This window comes from Lagopus muta, chromosome 6 (genome assembly GCF_023343835.1).
Source record: "Lagopus muta isolate bLagMut1 chromosome 6, bLagMut1 primary, whole genome shotgun sequence".
Taxonomy (NCBI): domain Eukaryota; kingdom Metazoa; phylum Chordata; class Aves; order Galliformes; family Phasianidae; genus Lagopus; species Lagopus muta.
In genome coordinates, this window is record NC_064438.1 from 49,774,138 (window position 1) to 49,786,483 (window position 12,346).

The following is a 12,346-nucleotide window of genomic DNA, read 5'->3' on the forward strand; positions in this document are numbered from 1 at the left end:
TGTCCATATAAACATGTACACAATTACAGTGAAATCACCTTCAATTTGGTGAGAAGGAAGGAAACGAGCACACAAACTCTTTACAAAACAGTGCTAGCAAGAAAGACAAGCATGTGCAGTGCCTGACAGAAGAGTGGAGGTTGCCAAGTACCAGGCGGGACGGAGGTCTAGAAACAGAACGCACTTACTGGAGCTGCCCTGCGTCAATATCTAACAGAGACAGGCTATCCAGTTATTTCCCCAGCGTTAGACTGGTTGTTGGATATCTGCCTTCACAGGCTGGTCTCACTTCAACAGGATGGCTGGCAAGTTTCCCACTATTTTGGTGAGCTACAACTGTGAGCATTGCACAAATTCACAGCTTACAAAATAGCGCACAGAAAACATTGGTACTATGGCAGCTGGTTACTTTCAAGAAAGGGAAAATACATGTTTCATAAATGGATTGAAAGGTAACATCCTACCAGGGTGCTGTTCATCAGGCTCTGCATGGCTCAAACAACGCAAGACCCTTTGTAACAAAATGAACCGGATCACGCAGCAATAAAGCCACATGAGGAAAAGAAGTATATAAGTAGAAGATGCTATCAGATGCTTCTTTTCCAAGTTACAACTACTGTATATTAAATTTAACATGTCTCAAGAAACTGCAAGATCTATCAAAAAAGGAACACGTTATAAAAACCTACCACTACTCCTGCCTACAGACAGCAAGTAGAGCAAGAAGCATAATCAAATTTGAGAAGGATGCTACAGAACAACAGGCAACTGAGATGCTCTACCATAAGCACCTTTCAAAAATCAAGATAGTTTTAGAAGTGCCTACAGTTAGAGAGTCCCACGTTACATGCTTCTTTTAATGGTGATAAGCATTCTCTCAGTGAGGTGACACAGGAAGTCTGAGCATGGCTGTGATCAGAACTCGAGACAAACACTTTGACTTGGCATCCTTCAGAGGTCTGGCTTCTAGAAAAAGCAAGGTAGCCACCTCTCTGAATCCAGGATGTTAAATAGGGCTGCTAAAAATTGGGAGACTAAAAAGCATTAAAAATGAAAACAAATGCCTTCATCTAAGAGTTTGTCTCCCAGCAAAACTTCCTAATGCTTATCTCACACAGGCGGCATTTCAATAAAGCTTGCAAGAAGTGACACCCATAGCAAATCAAGGGGTGATAAATAAATCTATCATATAATCTCCTTGAATTCAGGGACACCACTCTTCTGCAGACACTTTCAGACTAGTGACTACTGGCACATAATTTTACATTTGCTAAAAACAGCTTTACACATTTTAAAATTCTATTCCTTTTCAAGTTACAAGACAAAAAGTTTTCCTTAAGGCAGCACAGAAAACTATTTAACTAAGTAGCACTTCTTTGCTCTTCTATGCTAATCGCCCAGAGAACATTTCTTGGAGCTTTGAGGACATTTCATCAATTAGACAAAATTGCCTCATCTACAAAGCTTAATCCAGGACACAATATGTCTTAAAATATCACTATAAAAAGATTCTCAGCCTTGCTTCAGCACTGGTGTATCCAACATACAATCAGATTCTGTTAGTGCTAGAGAAAACATCTGCAGAAAGAAAATATCTCCACAAAGAATGCAGCCTTTATGAAGTATTTTCCAAGATAGTTCATGTACTGGAAGAAGAAAACAATCTACAGTGACAGGATGTTGTCAGTCTCCATTTAGCAACAGCATCTTTACCTCTTTGTCAAACTCCTGGTCAGGATCGGACATACTTCGGGAAGGCATGGCTCCCCCCACATCACTGCCACCTGAGATGGAAAAACAGCAGCTTTACATCTCTTGTTGAAGCCACAAACAACACCTTAGAACTGAAAAGCTTGCTCCCAGCCTTACTTGATGAGGGCCATGAAATGTAGGTTTTGCTTCTCTGCTGCTGTTGCTGCCGTGAGAGGTTAGCTGTAGATGGACATGGTTTTTCATCCTGTGCAGCAGGTAAGACGCTCTGCAGTTGAAATGAAACACTTTGTTAGCCAGCAACAGAAGCTATCTGACTAGAGGTTGTTACTCGTGAAAATTCTGCCGTGCTTTTGAAGCTATTACAACTCGGTGTTGGTAGAAAAACTCTGAACTTACTTGACCACATCCACATATTTTCAGTAACAGACACAAACCCTGAGAAAGACAGAGAAAGAACTAAGCCCCATTGCAGCCTTTGGAACCTGTCAGCCAGCAAACCCTCTATGAAGGGGCAGTGACTGTGCCAATAGCTCTGCTTCCTTCCTCCTCCTGCTGAAAGGATGAATGCATTATCCTTACAGAAGCTAGCAAAGGACGAGAAAAATCCTGACCAGCAGCTATAAAATGGAAGGGACACAGCCTCAGAAGTGTACCTCTGCACCTTGCTCTTGGAGATTTAGCTATTACATAGCTCGCACTGCTGTATATGTTAAATGCAAACCAAAAAAATGCTGCTGCAGACTCACAGTGCTTTAGTTATCTTCCAAAGCATTCATTCCCCCCCACCCTTTTTTTTTTTCCTCTGCAGTTGTCCAAATGGCACAAGCACACCATTTGTATTTCTGACAGCACACAGCTACTCCTACCCTTGCTAAGGAAGCAGAGGAGGAACAGGAAGAGGAAGAAAGCAGAGGGGAGCCTTGCAGTGAGGAATGGTCACTCGGGAAAAGGATTTCAGTGGACACAGAGCTTGTGAAAGACATGCTCCAAGCCTGCAGGAGGTGGGATCAGATCAGAATGTCAAGAGGGAAGGAAATTCATTCTGTTATTTTAAGGTGACAAACAAGAAAAAGGAAGGAGGAGAGACTGATTATTTACATAACTACTAACAAGCTCCCAGCAATGATATCTACTTCTTTCAGTGTCTCCTTCTTAAGCCAGCAAATAGTATTTCTGTGCAGAGGATTTAGAGCCACTGCACATAAATAAGGAAGGTTCACCTTTCTCAAAATGTCTAGAAGAAAAATTTGGTACTTAGATAGTATTTGAATCCTACACAGTAAATTCTCATGTTTTCTTTTTCCTGAGCAATTGCACGTGCACATACATCTCCCTCCCTTCCAAATGTATTTTTACCAGCGGGAGGTCCATGAGAACCTGCATTCCATCTCCTGGTCCCATGTGAGCCACGTGGTTGAAATTTGTTGGGTTAGAAATCATCTTTGACCTTAGCTCTGGATCTCTGAGCATTTCCCTGAAGAAAGCAGAGTGATTTTTACTCTCAGCATTCCCAATCTTTGCACGTCATCATGTAGAACCAGTTACAAAAAAAGAACTTAATTCTCACCGTCTCTGCTGTATTCGCTCTTCCTCGGGAACCTTAAATACAAATCTTCTTTTGCTCCTCGTTCGAAGCATTTGCTTTTTGCTATTGTCAGATGTTTCTGGTACACTGAGGACAGCTCCAACTGTAACATCACAATGCAAATTTGTATGCTTAAGAGTCATGCTGACCCGGAATTATCCAACACAAGTTCCATCTCATGCAAAGGTAACATCACTTAAAATTATTCAGGCAGCTTGGTATCATTTTCCCATTTCTCCCCTTGCTCAATACTCACCTGCAAACTTGTTCTTGAAATATATTAGTCTTGGTGGCTCACAGTTAAGGAGGTTCAGCGTGCCGTCCATGTTCAATGGTCTGATCTGCTTTCAAGAGGGAGGCAGAAATCAACTGAAGCTTAGCATACACTGGGAAGGAACACCTCCCTTGGAATTAACCCAATTAAGTTCTATATTCAAAGAAAAGTACTTACCCTTCGCAGGCCAATAGTCTGGACCCATTCCATAGTGTTAACATCAAATACATCAACACCATATTCACTGTACACTGTTACGTATGAAGAATTGCAACCTGCATAGATGTAAGAACAAAGAGAAGACCCTCATGTGGCTTCAGAGGTCCGTACCTGATGTATATTTAAGCAAATTTTAGCAGTAACAAGTTCTCTCCCTTACTCTACATGTAAGCTACATTTTAAAACATCAACCTATTTCCCAGGCCCACTTTCAAACAGACATTTTTTTGCCATAACAGACTTGCTAATGACAGCTGCCAGCATCACAGAAAGATTTACCTCTGACCCTGCCAGTACTTTTAAGCTTTCAATGATGATTTCATGAAATTGCAAAACGCCATCTGAAGTTTGCAGATGCACACTAATTTGGCACTTGGTAGGAATCAAGCGACGCGCTTGAAGCTCGCTTTTCTACAGATGCAGATTACTTCATTTCGGAAGCAACAAACTACCCACACATCTGCTGTGTGCAGGGGAAAAGAGGGTCACCATCTGTGAGGTGGGTCACGAAGTCACGATGCAGTTCTATTCTGAATTTCCTTCCTTTCTTGCTAACAATTATCTAGCTTTAGATATTCACGTATGGGTTGCTTTCATCGGGTTAACACCAAAATGTCACAATAGTTAAGACTCACAATCCATTTTGTCTTTTAAGCCTTTTTTAAAACATAAAGGGCACCTGCAGACAAGCTTATTTCAGGTCTAACAAAAACTAGAGATCGCTACAGCTTCATATCAATGTGCTCCTACTCACACAAAGTCTGTGTCCTGATGTAAAGAACAAGTTACTAGAAATTTATTGCATTTAGTAGAGAAAAGATAGTCTGGGAGCTGCTTCAATGAGCAAAAGGAAAATAACCCAACAGGACACTCTTTACAAGAACTGAAACAGTGTTTTGGTGCTGTTTTTTGTGCTCATTCACAGAAATCCTTGGACAGCTACCATATATACGTATCCCAGAAGGAACTTGATGGTCAGCTGTTGATTTTATGGGGTTGGCTTGGATGTACAAATAAAGGGAGAGCACAGAAACCAGTCAGGAACACTGAGCTCCTGCGTGGCACAGCTTGCAGCCCAGGCAGAGCTCACCAGGTCCAGAGACCTGGCCCCACCTGCACTGGCCTTGCCCACAGTGTGGCTCCCAGTGCTGAGCAGGCTCTGAGCACACTGCAGCTAACAGCCCCATGCTGCCTAAGCCCCTTCAGTTCACATCCAACACTCAACTGGCTGCCCAAAAGAAGGGAGCAGACTGTGCTTGCACTGACCTTGGAGTCTCCTATAACCCATATTATCCACCAAATCCTCAAACCTCCTGTGCTACAGCAAAAGCTACCACAGGGAAAGAGCTGTTTTCACTTTGATGGTCTCCTGATGAGACAATTCATAAGGAATAAAGAACCAGCCACCATCACATCAGGTCTGGGAAGGAAGACAAGGCTGATGGAAAAGGAAGTAATCCAGTTTCCTTTGTCTACTATTCTAAAAAAATAAAACAAACTGCACATATTAGAGAGCTATAAAATAGTTTACAGTAAGACCAGCTTCTAATAATAACAGACAGAACAATTAACTAGCACGTCTAGCCAGCTGAAATACAGAGAACTGTAAAGCTGATAAAGGAAAAGGAAACATTAGCTTTGGCTAATGGTGCTTTAAAGTAAATTTGCAACAACATTGTTTCCTTGTACCTTTTCCTCGGACTTCTGTACAGAACTAGGTCAGAGGAAAGCAAGCAAACAATCTCAGTTTGAGACAGTTAAAGTTAAACAAACTGCCATTAGGGTCTGGCCTGATCAAACCAATGAGCACCGACCTGCTCTGTGTACTATTTAAACAAAAAGATATTTCTTGCTTTCAATCATCTGAAACACTTTAATTGCTATTTGAGCTCCAAATAGAAATCTGAGTTTTATCATGAACTGCCTCTGACTACTGAAAAATGTTCCATGTGTGCTTCTCTCCTAACCAGCTGATAAACCAGAGCTCCTGAAAAGGACAGAGCAGATGAAAAGATATCCTTTACCTATTTCTATTCTTTTTGGAAATTCTCTCCTTCAAAATACAACAAAAAGGAGAAAACTGCAACCAGCTGCCACAAGCAATATTTCTACTTATTTTGTTATCCTTATGAACCTTCAGAGTAGCAGTTACATTTAGTCTCCAACTTCCTACTGTGCTTTCAACACAGGACACAGAAGATAATCCAAAGACAACCAAACTTTTAGGTTCTCTAGAGGAGCTGAGACCTATGCAGAATTTCCTGCATTGAGGACTGCTCCAGAATTCTTGTACTGCCCTGCATCCAGGATTACACTGTACAAGACATTTTGCATTCACCATCTCTGAATGGGTTTAGAAACCATTTGGATGTGGTGCTGAGGGACATGATTTAGCACAGGGTTGCTAGAGTCTGGGTAGTACGGTTAGGTTGTCTTTGGACTTGATCTTTAAGGTCTTTTCCAACCTGAGCAATTATATGATTCTATGATTCCACTGTCAGTTATTCTGCGTCCTAGAACAAAACAAAGCATTTTTCTTGCAGCTTCCAGGATCTCAGTCCATGAGATCGCCAAGTCCAAAACTACTGTCAGGATATGCATCCCGTTAACAAAACTTAAACTGTTGGCACTGAAAGACAAACCGAAGCAAAATAGAATACATGCTGATTATTTTTAGACAAGTAAAGCAGCAACAGGGATATGGCAACAGAAAAACATATACATACTACAGGCAACAGGAGTTGCAGGCCACATTAGTTCCTGCATGCGTGACCTTCGACCTTGCGAATCGACGTATACTCCCATATGGCTGAAGCAAAGCAGGTATTCCTCATTACTGAGCTCCACAGCACAAAGGGCATCAAAAGACTGCTGTGAGAGGAACATAAGTGAGGGGTCATTAGGATTTACCAGGTTTATAGATTGTCCATCTCCCTGGATGGTCAACAGAGAGAACCCAGACTGGTAGCCAACACAGAGCTTGTCCTTGAACACTGTCATCCACTGAACAGTTCCTGGAGCCTGAATTTCACTGAATTTTTTGTGGAAAGGTTTAGTTCTATGAATTTCATAGCAAAAAACCTGCCGTTTAACAGCTACAAACAAACAAGTCGCAGAACTCTTCTTTAGCGTTCCAGTTGTAATCAATTGGCAGCCTTTAGTTTCTGCAAGCTTAATGTCAAAGCTTCCTTCTGATCCGTCCAGAGAGGCCCAGGGGAAAAGGTGAACATGATGGTTCCGGCCACAGATGAGGATGATGATTTTCTCTTTGGGAGCAAGCTCGATCTGGTACACCTTCTTACAGTCAGCAGCACGGACGATCACTGCAAAGGAAACAAGAGCTGCCTAAGTCAAACAATAAACCTGCAAGGCCTGGAAACAAAGCAGAGCTATATACTGACGTCCAAAAATAGATCTAAACACAGACGCATACAGATAACAAACAACACTTATTATATGTTAGATGCTCTGTTATTAATTCTCAGAACAGTGAAACAAAGCATTCCTGTAACTCTTTTTATTGAGATAAAGCTTCATGGCATTGCAGGATAAGGTTGCTTAACCTTTAGGGGAAATTCAGGAAAAAAACCCAAAAACTAATATCCGTACTACCTACTCACTGTCACACCATGTACCTTCTGAAACTGGCCCCACGCTCGGGAAAAACATCAGTATTTTGAGTATACTAGTGGAGTAACACTGAATTAGCAGAACAGAAAGAGAAGAAATGTAAAGTATTTAATGCTATGAACTGAAGATACAGAACGCTGTTAGTGTTGGCAAATGCCACATGCAAATACAAGAGCCCTACAGCCAGTGGATGTTAAATACCTATAGGGAAAGGCAAAAAACGTTGTGCACACTGGGTGAAGGGGAAGCAGGAATTAGCTTAAACTGGAGCAGGAAAGGTTTAATACACACATTAGGAAAAGCTATTTCACACTACAGACTATTTACGTTATCTATAGAAACTGGGGAGACTTCACTGTTTGAAGATCTCAATATTGAGCTAGCAGCATCTGACAGGCTTGGGCACAACTTGTTCTGGCAAGGATCTTTCATATGAGCAGCTGCCAGTTCATTAACACTGACAATTACAATTGCCTTAAAATGACAGAGATTATTATGTACGAAAATATCATTACACACAGGAACTGGCCACAGAAAACTTATGGAAAACATATTTTAACTTAAAACCAAAACTGATGATTTGTTTTCACGCTTATATGTGGCACTGTGATGTGGTTATTGCTTCTGTAAGAAGTGACCTTTAAATGAAACACATTGTGCGCAAGAAGCTACCCTGGAATCTCTGGAATTACTTGCATCTTAAGTTATGTTTATATCTAACTACTTACAGAATGGTGACCACTGGAATTTTACTCAAAAGAATGGCATTCATTACTGCGAAAAAGAATTTCAAATATCTGATGTCTTTACATACAAAGTAGTTTCTCCTAGAATTGGGCAATGGCCTATTCTAAACAAGAGGAAGCAGTAACAGTTTGCTTTTTGCCTCAAAAACAATCCTACCAGACAGCCAAAGATGTTAAATTCCTATGCCACAAAAGTAAGGATTTAGAATATCATCTGAATTTAGAGTGCTTCATCAGTTACAAACAAGCACGTTTTTTACATGGTATGTTTGGCTGCTTTCGAAATCAAAGGGAAATAAATGACTAATGTTTCCAATGGCAATTTGGAACAGGATAGATAGCTGTAGATTCTTTTGCTTTTAAATTCGCACTGCTCATTAGAAATATAAATTTTATTAATTCAGTTTGACTCCAATAGTTTATTTTATACTGCAGTAAGACATCATGGAGTATCAGATTTCAAGAAACTGCACTGCAGAATTAAACAGACGTGTTTTACTGGTTTAGCCCCTAACTGTCCTTGTTCTCATCTGCTAGTAAGCCTTTTGGCCTCTACGCTTTCTCTACCATACCAAGACATGTCTGCCTCACTTGTCTGTGTTTGTGACCAGGATATAAGCCTAAAGGGGAAAATGCTTCCTTTACTTCTTATCTGTGACGACAGATAATTCAGTGTTAGAGAGGTATGTCTGCTGACCAGTGACTAAGCAGCATTCACTTTACTGAGACACCAGAAAGCTGTTCTGGATGAACTTCTGGAATGGACATGGCAAGTCATGGGAAAGAACAGGCTGAAGCAGTCTCACTTTTCTCAAAGAAGAGGGCAGAGTGTATCAAAAAGGGGAAGGAAAAGAGCAGGTTTGAAAGGAAGCATTAGGTCATGGGGGTAAAGAAATAATGGAAAGGCAGGCAAGTCATTTACTTTGGCCACCATCAGTCACATAATACGAGTGGCTGTCAAATTTCTACCAGCTAAGAAACAGAAAACTGTACACAATGGCTTTAACGGGCAAAGTCTTCTAAACACTTTTTTGTTGCTGTCTGATTTCTAATTAGAGCCAGTTTCAGTCCTCTGATGGTGCATGTTACACAAGTTTCCATGCCAAATTTCTCTCACTTAGTTCAAATTCTATTTAATAAGTGCCTGATAATTCACTGTGCATCAACTGCTGCTGTGTGTGCTCTGATTACTGAAGCGTTTGGCTGTCTACTGTGGGAACAAAGTTAAGGTGAGAATGTGTCAGAGTATGCCCAGTAAACTGTCCCTTTAATTTCAGCCAGTCAACTGAATATAATGATAATGAACAAATTAGTGTTTATATCTCACATTCATTTTTCATTCTCGTCAATTAAATGAATGCTTTTGATACTTACTGTACTTGAAGGGCTGTTGTATAACCTATATTAAAACAGCACTGAAAGTTACGGAGCTCACTGTTCTGTACATAATTACTGCATTCATTATGGCCTAACTTACCGTCACGGGTCACTTCTATCACATACAGCCCTTCTTCTGAACCAATTGCTATTCTATCTCGATCTAAACCAGGAAGGGAAAAAAAAAGGCTATTAGTATATCTATATTTTATCATATCTTTAAATGAGACCGTTTTCTTTGAACAGCTGGAAACATTTCTGGACAAAGATTTTCAACAGTAAATCAATTTTGCTTTAGTTTATGTAGCTTGTCAAAAGCATGCTGTACAATGTATATATGCTCTATTGCTCAAACAGTCTGCTCAGCAATCACTATTTACCCCAAGAGGATGGAGAAATCCGAATAACCAGGGCAAGATTAGCACTCTTCCCCATGCCTTCCTATTGAGATATTCATCTGAGGAATTCAAAGCATCAGCATTCTTATTACAGAAGCCCACCTAAAAGCTTCAGCAACTCTCACACACTTATAAAAACAAACATACCTACGATAGCAGCAGCTAAACTCGCTTTAATAAGAGGCAGTGTACTGTCATAGGCTTCTTGTGGAATATGCACAACCTGGTTTTTCAGTCTGTTTTTGTGCAGGATAGACTGCAACCCTTCTAGAATTCCAACCCACTTTCTCTTCTCATTCTCATTTTCGGTCAGGATCAGTAGAGAACAAGACTTCGAAGGCAAACCTAAGAGAGAAGCTGTCACCTTTTAAGAGACAGAGAAAATAAAATTAGTAACAGTAATAAGAATCGTATTTGACAATATTTTATTGTTATCCATAAATGAGCTGATTACTTTGTCAATACTACTCTGACTTAGGAAGTGGCCACTTTGTCAGTATTAAATGCTTCCCAGAACTGTGAACATAAAATGCCACAACATACCTAAGTGGTAAGCAATGCAGCACATGCCTAATATGGCCACAGCACTTCGACAAAAATGCACAAGCTTCAGCGGTTTTGTTTAAAAACACTCAGTCTTGCTTAATCATTCTGAATCCTAAAATATGGGCAAGGAATCCTACATTCCTTTCCCACATGAATCAATGCATGCAAGCAAAGGCTCCTTCCTGCTCTGAAATGGAATTTTAGATACATGCAATAATTTGTCCCAGTCTCCCCCATCGATTTCTAATAACTTACTGTTAATGAAACACGTGCTTTCAGTATCAGAGGCATTTTAAACCCAATGGCATTGCTATTATTGCTGTTCTAGATTCTGATTTTGCTAATTTTTAAAATACTTGTCTGGAGAGAAGTGCAAATTGTATCTGCATTAAAGGCCTGAAAGAAAACAATCTTCTGTAAATGAAATACTGAACAAAAATGAAAACAGCTTCAATTAACTTTCAGGGAAATCATCCTATAGGTCTCTGAGCAGAACGTATTCTGAATAAGAGAACCATCCAGGAACTTTCTGTACGCGTCAACTCAGTCACAGAATCATAGAACTGCAAGGTTGGAAACAACCTGCAAGATCATCTGTTCAACCATCCTTCCACTACCATTGCTACCACAAGCACTAAACCATATCTCATAGCTCCTCAACCAGATGCCTCTTGAACAGTGCCAGGGACAGCGACTCCACCACCTCCCTGGGCAGCCATTCCAGTGCCTGACCACTCTGTAAGAGAAAAAGTTCTTCCTCATGTCTAACGTCTCAATGTTAGTTTTGCACCCCTTACGAAGAGACTGTGGGAACTGAGAGATCATAAGAACTGTGTCTTCTGTCATAGACAGCACAACAGTTAGTATCAGCCTTTACAGCAGGCTGGCAGAGTAACAACAGACAGAAAAAAAAGCAGCAAAAGGTTAAGAAAAAAAAAAAAAAGAGATGGTTGGAGTTTGAGCATTTCTTTCTCAATTTCATGGGGAATCAGAGGTGGAAATATTTTGGAGTTTAGCATCATCTCGGCATTGCTTTCTGGTAATAGACAATCCAAAAGAAATAAAAATCTCCTTCTGGTACATCACAGTATCATCATGTGTTGTGTGAAATAACACACAAAAGAAAGATGCCATATTCTATACAAATGATGTAAAGTAACCACCTTAACTGTTTTGTATAGGCAATTCTATAACATTATGTCAGTAACGTGCAGATCTAGGAGATGATGTTCAGGGTGAATCAAATGAAGCTACAAAAACTGCTGCTCTTGCAGGAGAGGATGTTTGCAGTGAGGGTGATGAGGCACTGGAAAAGGTTACCTAGTGTTTGGTTTTTTTTATGCCCCATCCCTGGAGACTTCCAAGGCAAGGCTGGATCAGGCCCTGGGCAGCTTGATCTAGCTATGCATGTCCTTGTTCATTGCAGGGGAGTTGGACTAGACAGTCTCTAAAGGTCCCTTCCAAATTTAAGGATTCTATGATTCTATACCACTGGCTTCCAGTTACAGGGACTCCCTTTTTGAAGAACTAAGAAAAAAAAAGGTGGACCAGCATCTTCTCTGGTCCCTGTCAAAAGGATATCTAAAGAGCCCCACATACCAGAGTTTTAGTTAATTCATCAAATTTCTTAAATGTAGGGGATAAGCTGATTAAACACAAGGCATTCTGTCATCCACACAAGTATTTCAATACTGGGACTACTTGACAAAAGCAGAAAGTCAAGCAAGCTGAACTGTGTAGATGTCTTTTTCTTAAATGAAGCAACCAAACCTCCTCAGTGTGGAAGACAGAAGGCAGATGTGAATAAATAAAATACAATTTAGTAAGAGGAAAAAGAAGGTAGTAGTGAACTAAAGGA

At 40.4% G+C, this 12,346-nt stretch overlaps 1 protein-coding gene across 3 annotated transcripts in view; it reads right to left on the reverse strand.

Annotated features, from left to right (window-relative positions):
- The window catches only part of CDC42BPB (CDC42 binding protein kinase beta), an 87,400-nt gene that overhangs the window by 2,008 nt on the left and 73,046 nt on the right, over positions 1-12,346 (reverse strand). For all 3 annotated transcript variants that reach the window (XM_048949453.1, XM_048949452.1, XM_048949455.1), the window contains 9 exons: positions 10,090-10,306; positions 9,645-9,707; positions 6,518-7,114; positions 3,750-3,847; positions 3,555-3,639; positions 3,281-3,401; positions 3,070-3,187; positions 1,870-1,978; positions 1,714-1,784 (listed from right to left, as the gene is read on the reverse strand). In XM_048949453.1, the coding sequence (XP_048805410.1) occupies positions 1,714-1,784; positions 1,870-1,978; positions 3,070-3,187; positions 3,281-3,401; positions 3,555-3,639; positions 3,750-3,847; positions 6,518-7,114; positions 9,645-9,707; positions 10,090-10,306 (1,479 nt within the window). The remainder of the gene's footprint in view (positions 1-1,713; positions 1,785-1,869; positions 1,979-3,069; positions 3,188-3,280; positions 3,402-3,554; positions 3,640-3,749; positions 3,848-6,517; positions 7,115-9,644; positions 9,708-10,089; positions 10,307-12,346) is intronic.